The 22,737-nt window shown below is 41.9% G+C and overlaps 1 protein-coding gene across 1 annotated transcript in view; it reads right to left on the bottom strand.

Annotated features, from left to right (window-relative positions):
- Positions 1-22,737, bottom strand: part of RBFOX2 (RNA binding fox-1 homolog 2) — a 178,909-nt gene that overhangs the window by 18,845 nt on the left and 137,327 nt on the right. The window contains 6 exon segments of the mRNA XM_068142353.1: positions 2,989-3,121; positions 4,245-4,337; positions 4,474-4,527; positions 6,832-6,892; positions 9,767-9,859; positions 19,136-19,189. Coding sequence (XP_067998454.1) covers positions 2,989-3,121; positions 4,245-4,337; positions 4,474-4,527; positions 6,832-6,892; positions 9,767-9,859; positions 19,136-19,189 — 488 coding nt within the window.

Here is a 22,737-nt window from a genome sequence, read left to right on the forward strand (position 1 = left end):
GCCCAGCAGTTGAGCTACACCATATCCATGAGAAAAAGAAATATGCTGACTTTGTAAAGCAGCATCATTTTGGTGTCCCAACAGTTCACTCTGTTGCAAAAGGAAGCAAAATAAAATTCACTCCAAACCCACCAAGCTCCCTACTGCCTTATATCTAGTCTGACTTTTATCTACTTTGAGCTTTGAGTCAGTGAATCCTCAATATAGTTACACTCCTAGATTAAATTATTCTTTACTATGGCCAGTCTACTCTTCATGGTCCTTAATGACCATGAACAAGTCAATGAATATCCTATAGTTTGAGATATAAATTGATCAAGCTTATTTACTTTTGAGAGGAGTTTGTTTTTCTTTCCAAAGTGCTTAACTCTTATGCATTTTGGTTTCAAGTGCAATTTGTCAGCATTTCTGTTCAGAAAGCATGGCTGCTGCAAACCAAGGCAATACTCCAGTACAGGTTTTACTCATACTGTGTAATCAGAGGTTGTAACATCACCTTACTTCTACTGAACACCATCTGGAGTACAAATTGAAGGTTGCATTTGTATTCTCAAGTCAGGCTCAGGTGACTATCCAATATCCTCTCCAATTGCTAAGGTAAGAGTAGCCTTCCATACTCAAGGATGTACATTCCACACAAGCATTACTAAATCATAGCCTGTTAAAACTATTATAAACGACATGATTTCTTGTGCCTTCATCCGGAGTGTCTAGCACTATACACTACCTGAAATTACTGTGACCCGACTGGCCCTCAGGTGTGATCCAGCATGGCAATTCCAAGGGGCTTTTATTGATCTACAGTCTCTTATTTTCTTTTAAATTCTGCTAAGCTCTCAAATGCAGTGATACCATTAAGTTCAGCAACTTAAGTTTTAAACACCATTAAAGGTTTATGCAAACCAATTCTTTCTACCAGGTTTGACTTAACCTTCAGCTTGCTTTACTGTCATCTTTCACATTATTTTGTCTTGATCATTCGTGTGCTGCTGCCTGATCTCATGGTGTCATCTTTCCACTTGCCTGGAAGAAAGCAACTGCTGCAGGGTTAAGGTGTCTGGAATGTGCCATATAGAGAGTGGTGCCCATATAAAGCGGTGGCTGTCCTCAGAGCTTACTGCACCATGGAACTCAGTAACACGTTTTGTATTACTCCACCAGGAATCAAACTCCCTCTACAAAATACCTTGTAGAGAGTCAAACTATGATGTCAATAAACACCAAAATTAATTAATTACATTCCAGTGCCTGGGATGAGGGACAGTTCTGGGCCATTTCTGAACCTGCCTTGCTTATGGCTGTCCTGCAAACACTTACTGGATAGTAAGCTGCCCATGAAGACATGAAGTCAGCAGGGTCAGACAAATTCAACATAAACACAGTCAAGAGACAGTATCTGGAGAGGATAATCATTGGAGCCTGGCCCATAATCCAAATGGAAATAAACCTTTTATATGGGACTCAGGCTAGATCTACAAAGACAAGCCTAGAGTCCCGGCCAGTGACTCATGAAAGCCTCTTGCTAGGAGTGTTCCAACTGTTACTCCCAGGGGTGAAGAGCTCATTCCCCTTCCCTGCTGCAAGTATTTAATATTCTGCTAGACAGCAGCACTTATCTTTGCTTCTCTGTTTCACTGTTGAGCACTTCCTAATAAAACTGGACTGGGTCATTTTTAGAGCAACAGACATACACATTGCAGGTCAAAGACTATGGTTAGAGGATCTAGAAGATGAACTAGGAGTGGTAGCAAAAATGAGGTGGATCTGAAAACCCATTGTGCTGTATTTGGAAGGCCAATATGTTCAGACAAGAGGTTTTGTTTAATCTCTTGCAATGACTTAAATAAAAACATTGCCAGATTTGCTGGTAAGCAAAGCTAAACAGATACATGACCACTGCAGCTTGCTTCCTTGAGCTCTACTTTAAATGTCAGACTGGACTCTAAAAGGAAAGGGCCAGAAGGTATTGAAAACCTATTCAGAATACATCGGGCTGGCTCCTCGCACTGCTGTGTGCTGCTTCCACCTCTCTTTTTAATAAAGGAGTTATCATTTATTTTCTTCCCTTTTGGGGCTAGTGTAGAAGAAAAAAGGGAAGTCCACTTCCCCGTGCTGGGAAGATTTCATTCCTATTCTTACTCTTTCATTGCCTGAAAACACGGCAAACAAAATTGCAGAGACAAGCCATATGGATAAAGCATCCTCAAGATCAGAAACACAAAAAGACAGTTTGAAAGGGATTTGCTGATTCATCTGTCATTCCATCACACTTAAGAGAAATAAAACCCCAGAACAACACTCACATACAAACCTACCTCCCTGTACTTTTATACAGCAGCAACTGCTCCACTGCATTAATCACGAGAAGTCAGAGGGCAAAGAATGCTAAGGCCATGCATCCACCAGTGCTTCATAGAACAGTTAGAAGAATGCTGCACTTTCATTCTCCCTACATCCCAAACACTCCCAGCTTTGAATTAATGGACTTGATTAATCTTTGTTTTAAACCTTTTTAAACCGTCTCCAACAAAGAAAGCAAATCCATTGTGGGTAACTGGCTCTTCTGTATCCTACTGTCAGATGGTGAGGCATGAAGGTAATGGATAATATTCCTTATTCCTGGGTATGAAAAGGCAAATAAAATGCAAAGAGCAGAACCTTTTCAGAAATTTTAGAGTTTCTCTCTTTGTGTCCTTCTCAGCAGCACTACAACATATTGAGGAATACTTCGTAGACAAATTGCAAAATTATGAGAAGGAATCCATCAGCATTTGAAGCTGTTGTAAGTACTGAAAGTTGTTTCAGTCCAGAACTTAACATGGAAAAAAATTTAGATTTGCCCCCCACTTGATGGCACCATGTGCAGAACGCTGCGGCACTAGCGATACCCTGACTCTCACCATCCAGACAATTTTAGTATTTTTAGTTCACTGATTAGCTCTTTGACACGGTTGTGCAGAGCACTCTGCTCTCATGACCAGTGCTTACCCTGGGTAGGCAGGGATGGCTGTGGGAGGTACTGCCCGGACTGCCCCGTACACTGTCCTTCCTCGGCCCCTCAGATGCGCTCCCCGAAATGCGGCTGCTGTGGTGGCTGCAGTTGGGTAGGGGAAGCCTGGAACTGCAAAGACAGACAAGGTGGAGGGTGAAAAGGATCCGAGCTCCTGCCCAGAGAACAAGCACCTGCTTCAAACAAAGTGACACAATAGCTCCACAGCGGTGGGACATTTTTGCATCAGTCCTGCAGAGGGGCATGCTTATAACCCAGCAAGCACCCAATACATACTTCCTGCTACACCATGGCCTTATCAGGGAAGAGGGGTTGCAGAGAGGTTTGGCATGCAAGAGGTTAATGCTTTGGCATGCCTCACCCACCACATACAGGGTACAAATCCCCCCACCTTTGGACACCGCCATGCAGTCTGGTTAGAGTCTGAGAAGCGCAGAGAATTGCTATCAATATAGCAGGCGGCTCTTCCAAAACTGCAGAGGCTCTTTAAAATAATTTGTCAAGAGGCCCTTGAAGTCCATCAACTTACATCAGTCTCTTCCCTCCTTTCCCCTCCCACTCTTTGCCACCCAATCCTCTGTATGTTCATTTTAAAGCCTGAAAGACAAGATATCCCATATAACAGCAGCAGAAATTTCCCATAAAGTGCCAGTTCTCTGCGAGCCCACCTACAATTAACAAGTGTAATCAATGACTGCCTCCATGGACAGTGGAGCCTGCATTATTGTGTTTTACACTGGAGTAAACTGGCTCACAATGAAAGGATGTAAAACCTCAGAGGCATCTGCAAACACGTAATAAAAACAGATACCCAAGAGGGAAGGAGTCCCAGGGTGCAAACCCAACCCAACCTGTGTCCAGGTACATGCCACTGGGGGCCCTGCAGACTCGCAGTTCAGCAGCTTGTATAATATGTACTTCTGGGATTTCTCTGTTTGGTTTCTTTGACTTCAAAATGAGGAGCGGGGCAAGGGAATGGTTTATTCCTCACACACACTCTCCCCTTGTTCTGCAGCCTCCTCATCACTCAGAAAGACCCATCCACCAGTACAGAAACACAATGCAGATGAACAAGCTACAGCAACTGCACAGTGTACTTTGGCTCAAGGTAAACTCACTCCCAGTGAGACCCGTCCTTTCAAGTATATATTATACAGACTGGAGAGAAGAAGGGTAACAGGTCATCATTAACTCAAGCACAACAACAACACGGGGGCCAGCAGGAACTACTTACTGATTAAAGGAATGTAAGTGTTAATACCCCCCCTTCCTGACAGGGGCACTGCGGCGTCATTGCCCAGCGAGACATCTGCTTGAAAGCTGGACGCTAATTGAATTAAAAAAAATAGTAAAACAAACAAAAAAGCAAGATGTAAAAAAGGTTATAAAGAAACAACAGACTGAGAACATTAAACACCACTGCAGTTAAATGGCAGAAGTGGAAGTGTCTACTTAAGCTCTACCTGCATATAACTCAGGGCCGTACACCGCTCCAACCACAGGACTCAACTTCCAACCTGAAACAACAAAGACTGCAGTGAATGCCAACATCTACACCAAGAGAAGGAGCGGGCAGCGTGGGTAGGGGGAACAGTCTCTTGCATGCGCCCCAGCTTCACATGCACAGCTCTTTCCAATTTCTGCATCGCCTCAGTCCCCCTTGGTGTAGATGGAGGCCAACTGCCTTTTTCTAATGTCAAGCTCTAGGTACAGGTTGCTGTATCAGAGGGAACAGCAAAACATCACATGATCCGCAGCACGGCGAAGGCTAAAGGGAATGCCAACTACCTCGTAAGTGCCTTGCCACCCTGTGTGCTCTGCATGACCCTTGCTGTCAGCTCCTCCAGCTGCTCCCTGCTTTCACTGGGAATGCTGCGGATCCAAAAACCTCTCTAAAGCCACCAGCCCAGGCTGCCACCCTGGGCAATTTGCAGCCTTAAATTCTCAAAGTACCCTTCTGTCTTATTCACTAGAAATCTGCTAAAAAGCAACACTGAATTACATCGCTAACTGAATTACACATAGATGGTGCAGAAAAGCAATCCAATCTATTCATCTCAGTTTCGCCTCTCTGTTACTTCAGTATTTCCTGTCCTCTTTACACTGCTTTTCAGGTGGAAGACTTCCCAGCAGATTCATTTTCATACTATCTGGATAACTGGCAGAACTGTAAATCATCAACATAAAGCCTACGGGAGAACAGCCCTTAAAGAAGTCATAGCTCAGGTATGAAAGGAGGAACCCATTTCCAGCCAAATCCAGGAATCTGTCTTTCTGTCACAGGAGAGAAGGGGTGTAAAGCTAACAACATAATGTGAGCTGGCTTCCACAGAGCATTCCTTTCAGGTAAGATCCCAGCTGTTCAGCTTGCAATCATAGAGGCATTTTGATTTTTAAAAAATCCATACCCTTCCCCTATCTCTTGGAGTCTTGATGCACTCACTGCACTTCAACACCACTAACCAGACTAGAAACCATATGAACAACTTTGTGAACTGCAGCCCATCAACACCACCCCTTCATCTGCTGGCAGAGTATCAATGAGAGATGCAGTGCATGCTCGCTCTGCAAAACTGGGCACACTGCTGGTGTGCTGCCCATCCTGATGGCAAAATACTGGAGTGGTGGCAATGAGAGAACTAAGATCGACCCTCAAACTCAGTAAGAGTCATATGACCACTCATGGGTATGCCGTAAGATTGGCCTAATACTGAATACATTTGCATAGCTTTAAAACTGCCTTTAAATTGCTGGCTATGAAAGCAAAATATTCCTGTCTGTTATCAGGGTTTCACCAGCAAGCTAAATTTCTGCCCTTGTTTCAGGACAACACAACATAGCTACATTGTCTTTCCCTACAAAATCTCCCGGCTCCTTTCAGACACTGACGCTCAGAACCCCCAGCCCTCCTGCTTGTCCCCCTTTCCCCAGCTCTGTAACCACTCTAAGATTTATCTGCCAAGAGGCACAAATAAAATTCTTGTCTTCTAAACTTACAAGTCTTACATTGTAATCAAAATGGATTCTTACACTACTATACTATATACTGCCTATATGTAGCTTCCTGCCTTTTTGTAGCTGTTTGGGAGTATTATCAGACCAAGAACTTTTTTGCCTGTTTCAGGACAAAGACTGAGCTGCTAAATCTCAGTATTTAGTTCTGTTGAGGGAAGAATGACTTTTTATGCTATATTTGCCTCTGCAACAAAATTATTGCACAGATAGAACCACCAAGATATCCTGACAAAACAGAATTCTTCATTACCCAAACAACTTGGTCTTTCTCTATTCAGGCTCACTGGAAAATGACTGAGCGCAAGCACAGTCTGTAACAAACAGCAAGCAAACAAGTAGTGCAATGCCTCTGTTTTCCTGGTTGTTTGGGGACAGATGTACTTTTACAGTTCGAACTTAAACTGAAGTGCATCCAATTATGTAAGTATTTAAATGGGTGTAAATACTTTAAATGGTGTAAATACTTCAAATGACGGCAATGAGACTCGGGAGTACTGCACATCCCACTGTACAGCGTCAGCTGGCAGCAGTGGCAGGCAATCCATCGGTGCTTGGTTTCTTTACCCAGCTTGGCCATGTTGGGCATGTCACTTACTCCTCTCTGTCCCTACTTCTCCACTTGTATAATGGTATTCCTCCATACATCCTTGAGGGTTATACTGAAGGATAATGCTATATATTAGTGTTTATGGGGTTTTGTTGTTTCTTTTGAGGTCTGTTTTTCTCCTGAGGAGAGATGATGCCTCTTCCCTTCTGCCTGTCTTCCAACTTTTCAGGTCATCGTTAGTACAAACAGTCTCTCTTACCATTTGCATAAGGTGTGACCATCTTCTTATTGGTCATCACTCGTGCAGTAGCGTTGTTAACCTAGAAGTAAGAAAGGGGAGGGGGGAGGAGAGGGAAGGAAGCACAGGACGTTAGGGAAAACAGTGGGAAACTCTCCAGTAACACACACACACACACACATTTTACTTCTATCAGCAAAAATAAATAAACAAATAAATAAATTTAAACTAATTTTATAAAAATGCAATCTTTAAATTACTTTTAACAGTTGCCATTTAATTATAAAAGTTAAGCTAAACATGGCACTTTTAAACTATGCATTAAACAAAAGGCCAGCGAGAGTGAAGTGCAGATTCTCCACCACCACACCACGTGCTTATTGTCAGCTCCTGGATCAAAAGGGCAAAACGTTGGGAGGTTTTGTCCAGGTTCTGTTCTGAGAGGCAGTGATAACTTCTGCAGCCCAGGACAAGGGAATTGAACCAGGTGATGCACAAGCTGGCTTGTTTCTCACCACTGAGGCCCAGCAGGTCACTGGCAGGCTTACTTTTTACATAGAGAAACGCAGCTTGGAATCCATCAGCTTTAGATTTGAACTTCTAAGGGTTGAGAAGATATCTGAACGCCATCAAGCATCTGGACTGCCTATATACACTGATTTCCTTCCCATAATTTTCAGACCTTTTTCCAAATTATTGTTTACTTGTCAGAAATCTCATGGAGCAAAAAGAAAAAATGGATAGTAATAGACATGGGTCTTTTTTCTTTTCACTTTTATAGTGTCCTCCACCCTCTTTACAGAGCTCTGTATAGTTTCAAGCAGTTTGATTGCTCAAGCAAGTGGGATGTTACCACAGAGATGGTGCTGATAAAGAAAAGATGGACCAGTTTGGAAGCCAAGTTACTGCAGCCCCGTGTCAGACAGCCTCAAAGTTCTTGCAAGGAGGGTGAAGTCTTTGTCGAACATCAATAATTTATCAAAACCTATGCCAAATAGGAATTGAGTTCAGGGTGTGGAAGAAAAAAAATTGATATCAAAGTAAAAGCTGCCTTAGGCACTTGAGATCTATGGATGGCAAATTTCTGCGGGGTGGGGAGTCCGGAAGCTACATTTTACTCTCATTTCAGCCCCAAAACAATAGAAACATTACACATTTAAAAAGAAAGAATGGGAAACAACAATGATGAGACTGAGAGCATGCAGTTAAACACACACAGATAAAAGAAAGAAAGAAAAAAAAAACAAACAACCACAATTGATTCAAGGGGTGGGGAGGGGAGGAGGAGAAAGGAGGTAGGGTCTCACAGACAATCATTAAGATGGAGCGAGTGCCTGAAATCAGCTGCTACAGCAAAGTGCAACACAAGCACTTAAAGGAAAAAATTGCCAGAACCAATCAGAAACCACCAGTCAGCAAGAGATCAACAGCTGCATTTAACCAAATAAAAAAATAAACCAGGGAGGAGGGGGGAGATAGAGAAAGAAAAAGAGGGAAAACAAACAGTAACAGCTACAAACAGGTCTCAGAAAGAGAGCAGCAGAAAGGAGGGGCAGAAAAAGAGAGAAGAGGAAATGGGTGCATTAATAAAAACCAGCCAAACTGGAGTTCAGTAACTCTGAGTAAGATGTGCAAGGGGAAATCACCATGAAGTCAGTAATCAAACAGCTCAGACCGCTACAAAACGATAATGTACATCCAAAGTCCAGGCGGCATTACTCAACAGCATTGAAAATAAAAGGGGGGGGTGGGAGAAGGGGGGAAGGAGGTGGGTGGGGACAACAAGTCAAATCACATTTCGTAGTGTTAATGTGAGATGGCAGATGGATTTTTTTTTTTCTTTCTTAAATTTTTTTTTTATTTTTTTTTTGCAATTTTAAGAAAAGTCAAATTTTAAAAAAAAAAAAAATTTAAAGAAAATAAAGGAGAAGGAAAAAAAAAAAGAGAGAGCTTCTTCTCTAGCGCTTTCGTTTCACTTACCGCCAACTCGTACCATCGCCAGCATTGTGTATAGTTACCATGGAAAGAGTGAGTCAAGTGAAGGGCCCTAAACGCTAAACCATCGGAAAGGGAAATAAACAACAAAAAAAAAACACAAAAAAGAAAAGAAAACAAAAAAAAAAAAAAGGCAAAATATGCAGACATCTTACTCAAAACCGGCGGCTTTTTGGTTTCAATAGTTGTACTTTTTTCTTTGTTCTTTTTTTTTAAAGAAAGAGGGAAGGAGGGAGGGAGGGAAGACGCCAGTTAGCCTTCAGCGCAGTGGAACGCCAAACTGGTCAATACCAGGCATGCCCAACACATGGCCGTGGTGGCCAGCAGCATCAACCCTTTAACCCCCTGTGGTGAGAGCTCGAAACATTAAGGATTGGCTTTCACCAAGCGACTCTTTGACTGCAGGCAGGTCAAGAAACCAGCAGCGTGTTATAGCACAGCCCACTCAGGGCTTCTGCCCCATGTCTCCCGTCCCTTCCCATCAAGGGCATCATATCACAGTTGGATGGAGGAGAACTGGCCTCAGAGGAAAGAGAGGATACTGGCTGGCTCCCTGCTTTCTTTTTTGGACACAGAGTTAGAAGTTGGACAGTACTCTTTCAGTTAGTTTTATTCAGGCCTGGTAACAGGAAATTGGAGCCTCGCAAACTGAAGCAAAGGAAAAATCAAGACAGCAGAAGGGCAAAACTTTGGAGTGGGTGGGTAAAAAAAAACCAAAAACAACAAACAACTTAACAAAAGAAGAAAGAAAAGATAAAAACACCCAAAACAACAATAAAAATATTCCATAAGGGGTGTAAACTTTTTATACATTTCAGTGCAGGGAGGTGAAGGACACAGACACAAACACACACGCACACACGAGACTGGGATCCAAATGTGAAATAAGTGAGGCAAGACACAAAAAAAGAAATCAAAAGAATAAATATAAAGAAGAAATTGAATTACTGAAGACATGCACCTCGATTTTACGGCCCTCTACCACGGTGCCGTGTAATTTCTCCCTGGCCCTGTCTGCATCAGCACTATTCTCGAAAGTTACGAACCCGAATCCCTGCATGCAGCGGGAGAAGGGGGGAAAACATGCACATCGTTATATATTGAAATACTGATCTCTAGGTAAATAGAGAAAAAAATATCACAGTATGAAATCGACATCAGCACAACTCAGCAATAACCTCCTAGAGTCACATTGTCGGTTCATGCATGTTTCATAAATGAAAGAAATCAAATTTGATAAAATAAAAGAACTGTAATCATAATAAGAATAATAAGAGTAATTAAAAACAAAACCAAAAAAAAAAGGAGAGAGAAAACATAAAAGCAATTGAGGCCAGACCAAAAAAGAAGTACAAAGTTACTCGAGACAATTTTTTGTTTTGGTTTGGTTTGTTCTGTTTGTTTAAAACCATGAAACCCTGCTCTGACACAGGCAAGCTGGTCGAGCTCAAGCAGGGCTCCTCTCCCTCTCCTCATCAATGCACATGCTTTGCAAGGAGCCCGTGCCCGCCCCAAACACAGCACAGGACAGCGACAATGAGCAGCACTTCAGTCTCTTGAGAAACTGCTCTGAGAGCAAGTGGCGATCTGAGATCACACCTGGCACAAGGAATTCTGCGAAGCTTTGGGCAAATCAAACACTGAACCTTGCTTTTCCCACCTGTAAAATGCAGACAATAAGAATTACCTACCTTAGAAAGCTCTTGTGAGGAAGGGCTGTTTGTAAAGCATCCCTTGTAAACTCTTCGGGGCACAGCTCATGTCTACTCCTATGCCTGTAATTTCCCTAATAATGCATGGAGCCCTGAAAGTAAGCAGGGCTTCTGGGTGGCACCATCAAATACACAGGAAAAGATTTAATGTATCCTATATTCTAGTTTTAAAATTTTCCTAATAGAAGTGTTGGACTTGAGAGTACATCTCAATACCTTAACATCGATTCGTTGGTAAAGGCAGGTTTTATCTCTCACTGCTGACTCATGGCTACCTCTTTCTAGCCTCACTAACTATCTTATACTTGGTTTTGCTCCAAGATGGCAACCTCTGTATTGTGGATAGAAACAAATCTCTGCCTAGACAGACTGTGAATTTTGAGAACAACTTGGTATGTCCTCCTTGGAGCAGCCACAAAGGCTCAAGGACTATTAAAACTTCCCTTTATTTCAACAAACTGAGGTTTAGGGCATCCATGAAGGTACATGCAACACACCTGTCCTACATGCTCATGCTGCTGCCAACCCGTGCAGTCATGTAACAGGGCACAGTAAGACATCATGCTTCCTTCCATGGAGAGGAGCGTACTGACATTGAAATGAAGCCAATGTGACTAAGGGAATTTGGATTTTAACTGGTAACAAATAGTATCTTACTACAGTCAACTGGGATGAAATATTCTTCATGCCATTACAGAGAGCGGGGACAAACAAAAACTTCATTGTATTTTGCTCTTAGGGTATCTTAAGAACAGAAGTAACTGGTTCCTGTGGCTTAGTCTAAAGCAAATACAGGTTTAGCATACAGAGAGTATTCTCTGCTGGCTCCAATACCCTCAGGGACAGGAAGAACAAAGCTTGCATTTGTTGCAATGGAAATTCCTGATACTTACTGGAGAGCAAGGTGATGTGAACGATCTAAAGCTATGCCTTGCCAGGGAAAGGGCATGCTAGCCTCACAGCTCCCTCCAGGCACCTTGAAGTTGACAGGGACTGGACGTCCCCCAAAAAACAGCATCTTAATTTCTAAGCACTGTTAGCAACTAGACACAAGCAAACCATCATTCTTCAAATGCTTTTTAAAGGTCTTTACAACACTAATCTTAAAAAGCCCAAGCCTTCTGCACATGCTGGCCTTTATAATCCACAACAAGGTTTCCAGCACAAAACTGCATACTGTGTAAGATGCAGAGGTATGTTTTCTTTTCTTTTTGGTGGTGGTGTCTGTGTTGCCTTTTTTCCCTCCTGAATGGCAATTGTAAAAGAACTCAGCCAAGCACTGCAAAGTTGAGATCAACGACAGCATTCCTTTGGGCTCCAACTCAATAATATAAAGCTTCAGATAATTTCACTTCTCCAGCTATAAATGAAAAATTATGTAAGTAACAAGGAAATGCTTTTTTTTTTTTTCCAGAACAGAATAAAAATTTTCTGTTTAAATGAACTAAAACTGGAGCTACAAGAGATAGGGGCTTAAAACAGCCCAATTGCACATAACTCTCAAATACGTTGCAGGGAACCAGGCTGGGGAATACAGAGGGTGTAATAACAAAGCTGATTATGAAGGCACAGGGTATCCTGTCTGCTCCAAAGACCCCCTACAGAGAAAGGCACAATAGAGAAACAGAGCAACACCTTTCCCTCTGTCTCTGTATAATGGGGAAAAAGCATCTTTAAAAGGCTGGGGGAGGAGGGGAGGTACAGACTGCAACAAGATCCTCTATTTCTCATTTCTCTTTTCACATTAAAATTTCTGTTTGTTCTAGACAAGCCTGTGGAGACTGAACAAAATTTATGTCTTCAGTGATGATGTCAACTGAAAGCCAGAGAGCAGAGGGAAGGTAATTTTTTAGACATTAATCTGTGCACGCTGGAATCAAACTAAGACTATTTTAATTCACATTTGTTTGCAATTAGTGAAGTCTGTATGGGATTTTAAAAAACACATTATCATTAAATACCTTTAAACTGAATAGGAATCTTCAATAGTCTAAATAAGTTAACTCAAGGCAGGGCACAATCCACATGCAGACTATGTAAATAATTAACAATGTGAATTAAACCAGAATTAATCTGATTCTGAACAGCATAACTAATTAACCACAATTTTTTTGGTCTATTGACAGACCAGTTCCTCGCTTGTGCAGCTCTCTGTTGAGAACCATTTAATAGCAGCGCTGAATTAATGCTTTACATAGGTGACTGTGTCAGAGTCATCATTTGTGCCTCCTTGCTTTTTCTTCCTAATGCAGCTCAGTCATTCAAATTTTTGTTAAGAAAAATAGGTAAGCCACACTTGACATTTTTATCATTGTTAAGTTTAAAGCTTAGCAATTATATATACAGATACCCATACAGATATTTTTAATTCCTTCTCATAGATGACCTGCAAAGAATAGGGATTAATTTGTACCTAAATACAGATACAACAAACAATTATCAGTCTTCCCTCCCAAGGTCGTCTTGCCCTTGAAAAAAACAAAAGAGGTGGGGGAGAAGGAAAGAAGTGGCAGATGTCCAATATTTACTAGCTTAGCTTTGTACAGCAGGTACTGGTTTGCTCCACAGCAGTAAGCATGGAGCTAGAGGAAGGAAGACACAATCTTGGTTAAAAAAAAATAGAAGAGGCTTATTGTTTCTAAAATCTAGTTTATACAAATAGCTTGGGTTTAATAATGCTGTTATGGTAACAAGGCTGAAATTTTCAACAATTCCTCTCCACCTGCAGCTGCCAAGAACTTCTTCCAAGCAGAAAGTAAGTTTAAGTCTCAACATACCCAGCAAACACTAAACCCCAGCAAACATTTTTAGGCCTGGTAAGTAATTTGCAGTGCCAGACAAACCCCTTTTTGCCCAAAGGTTTTTTTTTCAAAGGGCCTGAAGACACCGAGTAACTGTCACCCTTTTAGTCTGGCCTCAGACTCTGCAATAAATAACAAGCAACATGATGAGCAGTGGAAAAATAAAAATAATAAATGTATATATATATAGTATTTGAACGTTGCCATCTCTGAAGAATGAGAAAGAAAATTTACCATGTAACCGTAAAGGGAGAAATCAAAAGCAGACGGTTCTCCTGGGTGTGGCCAGAACACAGAAATTAAACAAAAAAAAGAACAACAACAACAAAAATAAAGTAAAATAAAATAAAGCAAAAAAAAATAAATAATAAAACCAAAGGAAACTAAACAGAGCCCCTTGAAATCCATGCATTGTTAACCCTTCGTTTGTCATGGAGTTTAACCAGTCACCTCAGCAGCAGCGTCTTTGTCTTGCACCACTGGAGCACGCAGCCAGCAACCAGCCTTGCTGTCATCTGCGGCTCTGCTTGTTTTTAACCAAGTTGAGGGTGGGGAAATCTTTTTTTATACCCCCTAATTTCCATAGTAAACTTTTGGAAGCCTGAAAAAATGGCCAAGGATACAGCAGCTTGGGCTACCTGTTTCCAAGGCATATGGAGAGAGGAGGAAGGTTTCAACTATAATCCACCTGAGATGAGCAGGACTGAAGGTACCAAACAGCACAAAATTTCAGCAACGTATTGTTGAAGTTACAAACAGAAACCCAGGCTTTAGATCAGTGAAGGAATCAGCAGAAAACAAGCTGCCACAACTGCAGCAGCTCTTCCACTTCCCCCTTGCCCTCATGGTGCACCTTGAGTGCATTAAGGTACATTGGCATAATGCACCCATACAATCTGTTGAATCAGATGCAAGAATTAATATGGCTAAAACCCATAAATATATCTGAAAAAAAAACCAAACCATGAAAGGCTATTTTTAGGCTGGATCATTGCCCCAGACCAGCTTATTTTGTAGCTCCACAGCCAATCCTTCCTGCAAAACTGAAGGGGGGGCAGAGGCTGGGAGCAAACAGTAGGAGCCCAGCCAGCACTGCTTCCCAGTGAGAGCTTAGAGCTTTCGAGCAGCTCCAGCCAACTCAGGTCAGGGGCTTCAACAACTTCGTGCCATCCCTGGCTGTGTGCTCCTCCTCATCACTTCAATCAATCATGGATGTTACTATGTGGTCTGTGAGTTCAACTAGCTAAACTGGCAGAAGGCAAGCTCATTTTTCTCCCTCCCTGCTGCATCTGGGTTTTTTGCTAATTTAGCATCATGGATTCAACTCCCTACACAGTGAAATGAGGACTACTGGGAAAGTGCTCCCACAGGAGAAGTAAATCAGCTTATACTATCAAGCCATCAAATGCAGCCTTAATTATTCAGGTTTATTTAAACTAGTTCAGTGTATGGACTAATTTAACTGTGTATGGACTAATTTAACTCATCAGTTTAGTACCACTGAGTTGAAAGTAGAAAACTGTACTACAGTGAGCTACAATAAACGTGTGTCTCCTTCAGGCTATTGGCATTATAAAGGGATTTAGTGACCTCAGAAACTGATGCTGGTCACTGGTCCTTAATTTGTTACTAAGCCTCTTTATGTCAACAAGACTGTTTGTATTTCTGGCTCAGCTGATGGCATATGAGCAGATATTATAAAAATAGAATTAAATGGAAAACAAAACCTCTAATTTATTTTATGTCACAAAGGGTTTTATCTAGTTCACTGAGTGGAAACTAAGTCCAGAACAAGAGTTTCTTAACTCAAGAGCACCTAATCCATTCAAATAAGAAACAAATGGACAAGCATATATTTAAAAGTCTTAGTATTTAGGCACATTTACCAACACCTAAATTCATATTCCTATCCTCACTGACAGTTAACTCCAAATATCAAAAACCCCCAAGTGTTCCTACACAACTTTTTAGCTAGCCCTGGTTTACTTACAGAACTTCCCTCATCAATGGATTCAATTTCTTTGTAAAGACAAGGTGTCAGCTACTATACAACCATTCTTTTCATTAAATATGAAGTGCCTCTAGACACTTCAGTCCTATACAAGAGTGTGGAGATCTGGATCTCCCAAAGAGATTGCAGTGAGGGACAAACTTAGACTATACCAAAATCACAAGCCTGAAATCTGCACTCATATGGACTCTTACCATTTGAAAAACTAGTAAGAAAGGCTCCCTCTTCAGCCAAGATTTTGCTGTGTGCTTCTGCACTCTTGGGCTCTGAATGTCATCGAGGGCACATCTTGGAATGCCACATGGTATGCAGCCAATGAGTAGACTTTGGATTCCCTTCTCCCGCAGCGTTACAAACGCCACAGGGTACTCGTTACACAGGCAGACTGCATTAATTCTGCAAATATGTCCACTTGCTCTGTTCAGCACAACAGTGCCAAAATAGGCATCTAGAGGATGCATCTCCGCTAAGAAAAGGAATAGGAATCCTCTCTCTTGACTTCCTCTGGAGGCATTTTATTCATGGTTCAGCAAAGTGCACGGCAAACTGCAACCATGAGCAAAACGCTATTTAAAGGCACTTACATGGGTCAGAACTAGAACCATAATGGTAAACAGGATAAATGAAACAGCTAGTTTCCTGGAAACAAACAAAAAACCTTGACACATCAAGGGAAGACTGATTATGTCATTCTATTAAATAAGAATAAAATAAAATTAAATTCAAGAGATGTTTCAGGTTTGTATCTTCTGTCTCCTATGTGGCAAAGCAATACCAGTGGGAAGTCTACCAGGGCCTATATAATCCTGCTAAACAGACTGAATTTGGGCAAAAACCTGGTTAGGAAACAAGAATTCACATTGCTGTGAGGGGAGAATCAGCAAAACTAATTATTAACTGCTTCCTTTCTGAGCCAATACAGAAAGTCAACCAACAACATTTCCTAAGCCAAATGCAAGAACCTGAGGGGTGAGGTGGCTGTGATGGATGCTGCTAACTCTTTGGTCACCAAATTCCCTAAATACATAGAAATCCTGAGGATGCACCCGATTTGACATAGTACCTCCAGGCTGCCAAAGAAAACTGCCTGGTCATCTCAGGTGGATTCAAAAGGAAGAATGCAACCTGCATGCTTCCTGCAGTCCCCTCCTTACAGACCAATACCAGAGCGATCCCAGCAGAGATCTCCCGCCATAACTTGGCAGGGACAAAGCGCTGCTCAACCCCATCGTACACTGGGTGGGGGTGAACCCAGGGCAGTTTGGGATTTACCACTGTACCTTTGACATATTTACAAAACAGATACACATTAAGTCTACAACCCTTAGGAACCCGGGGAAGGGAAAGGAGCATTGAGAACACAGCACAAGGCAGGCAGCAGGAGCATCTGCTTTCGGATTCCCAAGAGAGAGTAGGAGGAGAAGAAGAGAGAGAGGTTTCATATCATTAGATTAGAATGGAAACCACAGGGCAGGAAAATGCATTCAGATTTTTTTCTTTCCTAAGGTGGAGGAAGAACCCAAGAGTGAGTGAGTGGCCTCCAGAAAGATCCATTTCCTTTGCTTCACCATCAGATCACCACACTGTTGTTTTTCCATTATTATGTGAATACTAGGTGCGTCGTGCAGCTACACCCCACTCAAACACTGGGGCCTCCCATTTTCACGCTAAGCAGGAATAATCTTGCATTCTTTTAAAAACAGGAATTATTTTGGGTACAGAAGGTTGCAAATATGCCAAAAAAATTACTCTTTGGGTGTTTTCTAATTCTGTTCAGATTCTGCCCCATCCCTCATATAGGCTATGAGTTTTGCAACTGCTTTTTGCTGCAAGATGACAGAAAAGCAGTGGGAAACGGCACAGTCAAGGACTGGGAGAACATGTCTTTGGCTTACTTTTAGTTTTTCCTCTATTTTTTAAGGGTTCAGGACAAAATTTGTCAAAGAACTCTTCAGCACGAATTTTTGTTTTAAGTGAAAACCAGAAGCCTTGGCCTTTAACAACTGCATGGGAAGGTACACAGTCATCATAAATCAAGTCTTCAGAGAAAGCCTTCATCGTTAGCATTACTAAAGAGAAAGGGCAGCCGTGGGTATTTAATACAGGGCTGTACGGACGGGAGAGAGAGAAGTTCCTATGTGGCGAGGAAAACACTGCTCTGAAAAGAGCAGGCAGTGGGGGATGAAGGGTAGAGATCAACACTTTGCCAGGCCAGTTATTTTGTGCTTTCCTTTGCAATTACATCCAAACAAGTAGGGATTTGATAGAGGCCAGAGGCTAGTTCCAAAGCCACATAGAAATTACTAAAATCAAGACCAATTCACAGATATCCCTGGCCTATAAATATCAAAAGAACAGCAGAGAGCAGAATAAATATTTACAAACTCAGCATAGCTGATTGTTTGGGTAAAGCATATAGATTTTCATCTACAAAGGAAAGTGAAATTCCCTAAGCCATATAGACATTTGTTTGTACAAACTGTCTTATTAAAATCAAATCCCTCAAAACAACAACAAAAGAACCACCACAAAAATAAAGAATATGGTGTCATGCACAAATAAAGGATGAGGAAATGGCTAAGATTAATTTATTTTGTATACAGGCCAACTGCTTTCTGGTTTCCAGCTAATACAAAGACTGAAGAACTTCAGAAGGCATCATGGACAACATGGGTGGAAATTTGTAGAGGGCTCTGAACATGAACATGCCCAGGAATCTGTTGAAGCAAAGAGGTCACCTTAGGACTGTGAACCTCAAATCCAAGCAAAAGGCATAGACTTGAAATCAAAACTGCTTAGCTGAATTGCAACTTCAAAATCTCGTGTGCATGCACACATGTGCACACACGTGTGTGGGGGAAGGAGGGAAATTTTGTTTTAATTGAAAATGGGAATCTTAGCGTTGATTAAGTCAAGCAGAGTATAGACATGCACTGTGCAAGCTTCCCCCATAGAGCTTTGGCAATGCACCTCACTCCTGACCTGCAAAACTCCCTGCTATTCCAGTGCTGAACCTCCTGGGCAGAGAGAGAATCACATCAATTTGTCATTGTGGTGATACTGGTTACATGATGAGAACCAATTGCCAATTAGGACAAAGATCACTGAATCTCTCTGCAGCTGGTCTGAAATCTCATCTCCAGAGAAACAAATTACCATCAACCCTCAAGAAAACCTCCCTTCTAATAGATCTTTGGGGTGTGGATGCAAACTCAGTGGGAAGAGGTCCATGAGGCAGGGAAAGTTGAATAAGGATACTTATATTAAGCATGGAATATCTCAAACATGAAAGGTCAGCATCTCAGAAGTATCAGACAATTCTACAAGTGAGAGTAAACAAAATCCTTTCACATGTGAGATATGACAGTTTTTCTATGGAAGCATTTTAATGCAACAAAAATGTGGTTGCAGGGATGGGTGGGTTAGCCTTTGTGCTTACAGTCTCCTATCACACAAACCTGTTTTAGCTTATTCTGCCTTCCTTACAGGGCACCCATTGCTGATGCAATGGGAACAGGTTGGTATGAAGGGTCAAGTGACTGACTCCCTGTTTATTAAAAATCTGGGGAACCTGATCCCACATTACAGACAGGAATATCTAGGAGCATTTGTACATGCTGCCCAGAAATGACCATGTTCAGAATCTGGAGTCAGAGGGAACAGGAGACAGCCCCTAAAATAGCTTTTCCCTTCCCCCATCATACTAATTCCTGCTGATCTCTATAGAGTGTATTCTCTAGGCAATGAACTGCCTTTTTTCACTCTGCAATCAAAACAAGAGAAGTGGGTACAGAAACAAGACTTACCTTCGAGCCACGCTCATTAAAGATTATCTCTACATCAAGGATTTTTCCAAATTGCTGCAAAGAGACAAATGGGAAAAGATTTGGTTTTGGCAATTCATTTTGCCTACCTTTTGGAGGCTGGCTTAATATAAAAATGAAGTTAAAAGCATTTTCATTTCTAGCATACAGGCAAAAGCATAAAATCCCAGTGCCGTGACCGAGTTCTCATGGGTCAGGACACGCAGATCCTCTTGGTCATAGAACCTGGGTTTTCTCACAGTAGTCTAAAAGAAAAACGATCTCCAGAAGAGGTTTAGGGAGTGAGGCAGCTTTTCCTTCTCCCTTTTTAGTCTAAAACACTTCTTCCTTCATTCTACTATTTTGTCTAAGACAGTTGCATGATTTCACCTGACATCTAACAGTGAATCTCAAATGTAATTCAGCATTTCATCTCCTTCCTCCAGTGGCTATCACAAAGAGAAACTTAACAGTGATGCTATTCTTCTGGAAGGGGACAGTCACTTAAGACCCCAATCTGTCAATAACCTATGCAAGTTCATCATATGACAGAATTCTGACCTCTCTCTCAGCCTAGAGAACCTGAGGAGGGCAGGGCCCTGCTATTTGGCACTGTTTTGAGTTCCAAAAAACAACCTACTTAGTACAGAGCAAAAATGAGAGCTATAAGCTAAAAAGGAGATTAAGCACACACCGTGGATCCATATATGCATCACATTCTTCACCTTGGAACATACAATAATACTTTTACTGAACTGGTCAGATTTAAACCAGAAACTTCTAGGCAGAAGCATCACCACTTCAAAAGAGGTCCACAACGCTCTGTCCTCTTGAAGAGTCAATGTTCCAAACTGGAGATCTGCTCTCCAGAAAGACAGGGCTAAGATTCGTTTTCAACAGCATATATATGGGGCAGTCCTCATTCTGGGAATGAATACCCTGCTCAGATAAATGCTGTGGTTTGGGTATTTCCTACATTATTTATGAAAGCTTCCATCAACAAGGTTTTGATCTCACTATTGGAAAAGATATAAAAGTAGCAGGCAAATGAAGGAAGGATCAACAGGAAACAAAAGGATGGTGTCACAGTTAGCAAAGATGACGAACACAGTCTCCAGGAACTAGGATAGTCTCCACTTTGCCACAGTTCTCCTAACACAGTGTTTGCCTTCTTTTTCTGATGAACATTACCATTCAAAGTCAAATGAGTATAATGCTCATTTTATCAATACTTTGGTTGAAAAACTTGTGTCCAGCCTTGTGAGCATGGAACATTCACAACAAGCCGTGATGGCTGCTGATTATGAAAAGCAATAAAGCACTACTAAGCCCCTTGAGCAAGTATTCCACAACTGTCTTTAACCAAATAAAATGCCTCCAACACTTTTAGCTATAGTTTGTCTGCTTCCATTCTCCATTCTTAAAAAGGAGATAGATGCATTCTTTTACAAATATTGCCTTACAGATGTTGTTTTTTCCTGTTCTATTGTTTAAAGACAATACTTGATCTTCTATTCAGCCCAAGAACAATTGAATTCAGAACATTCTGCGTTATGCAAAGTTTGAATAATGCTAATGTAAACATGCATCTTCCTTGAAACCCCAACATCTCAAGCTTGATCCATGCTAGATTTTCTTTTGACCACTGTTGTGCCAATCACAGCTAAAATACATTCTCTGTTTCTATCCCACACTTGGTGCAGGCTTGTCTATAAAAGAGATTAGCTGTTGATTGCTTTTTGTTGTCTTTGTTGCATATGGCTTGGGCACCGTCATGAAAGGAACCAGCCATGATTGCTTTCTTGGCAGACTATTTCAGTGTTGTTACCTTACAAGGGCTGAAGAGCCCCCAGCTGCTGATGGGCTATCCCTGCTCCCTTATCCTGCCTTGTCTGGTCTCACTAGCTTCCTAAACCCAGCCCCAGTTTTCATTTTCACGCAATTTGATAGACCTCACTGAGCCTCAAAAAAACACAGTCCAACAAAAAGACTAAGCACAATGGTTTTGATGATTTACTGATCTGAGGTGGCTCAAAGGATCAGGTGAGCACTAGGGCTCCGAGAAGCAAAGGGGAGCAGAAAGCAGCACAAGCTGCTTGAGAACAGGATCTGTAGCTGCCAGATCAGCTCAGCTGCCTAGCCTTGCCACACATGCTGAAACAGTCAAGATCTTGATAAATGCAAATGCCAGAATTATTTTCAGAATCTTCAAAGCCATCAAAAAAAAAAACATTCACCATTTTCTACCTCATTAGAATCATCTTGAGAGAGAACAAACTGTGCAGCTTCTGATGCACAATTATGCTGTGCCATCTTCCCCTTTTTCCACACCCAGCTGGGCCTGGATCCTCGGGTATTACTGCCAGTGCTGCCTGCCAGCCTTGCTCAGCTGAGCTCACTGCACAGGGTTTCCACACCAACAGGGAATCCTGTTTTGTGTGTTTCATTTCTTGTGGCTGACAAAAAGCTGGCACTAAGGCTGAATGCAAGTGGTCTGACCTAGCTCCATGAGAGACAGCAGGGCTGCCTCCCTGCTCTGTAGAAGATGGAAGTATGTCATTTCCTAGATGACAGGGTAAAGATCACCAAATGCTGTAGATGCAGCAAGTACACTCTTAACAACAACAGTAATGGGCTTCATCCATCCAAGCAAACTGCCCCAAATCACTTTTCTGCCTAGGAGTTGTGGGTGTCTGAAGAAGCAGAAGAGAAGGACCTGCTTGGGAGACAAGGAACAGAAAGCACAGGGATATCTGCTGAACTGTGGTTGGCTGAGGAGGCGTTTCCCGCTCTGAAATTCACTGAAAGAAAGCAGTGTGACTGTGAGACAGCAGACATGTGCTGGGCTCTTCAAGACTCTGCTGTGGCTATTGCCACAGATGCTCTGATAGCTCCTAACACCATGGCTCTTCTAAACACTGCTGCAACGGTTACAGCAGGTCCAGCACTGGAGACACTTTTGGTTTTGGTAGTGTGCCAGACTTTTCCTGAAGAATGAAAGCAGGACAAAAAAGAACCAGTTCATTTTAACAGTTTATATCTCCTTCAAAGCTGAATCTAATTTAGTGGAACATAAAAAGGCACTTTGTTCTGTGATGGTGCTTCCCCTACCAAATGTCAACAGTCTACTGCAAACAATCGCAGTTTTAAGAGCTCCTTAGCAAAAGGTCACAATTTTTGTAGAGAAAATGCTAGGCTGTCTGAATACAAGGGTCAACACCAAATGGTCTGTAGTAAATTTTTTTTAACTCATGAATGCAGGCATGTTTGTATTTTCCAGCAAACAGAGGGACTGGCCAAAGAAAACAAGATCCATGCTTAGGTCATCCATGATTAGCCCTCTAATGTCTAACCTTGAAGACATGAATCCCTGTTCTCACAGACTTGGTTCATTCACTTAATGATTATCAAGAACTTCTACTTACAACCTTGCACAGCAACAGAGGGGAAAAACCTGAGAAGAGTTAAAAACCTTTGAAGGCAGTTCAGAGAAGGGCAACAAAGTTGGTGAGGGGCTTGGAACACAAGCCCTATGAGGAGAGGCTGAGGGAGTTGGGGCTGCTTAGCCTGGAGAGGAGGAGACTCAGGGGTGACCTTATTGCTCT

The sequence above is a fragment of the Melanerpes formicivorus genome, unplaced genomic scaffold, assembly GCF_026170545.1.
Source record: "Melanerpes formicivorus ecotype bairdi unplaced genomic scaffold, bMelFor1.0.p_v2 SCAF_8, whole genome shotgun sequence".
In the NCBI taxonomy this organism is placed as follows: Eukaryota; Metazoa; Chordata; class Aves; order Piciformes; family Picidae; genus Melanerpes; species Melanerpes formicivorus.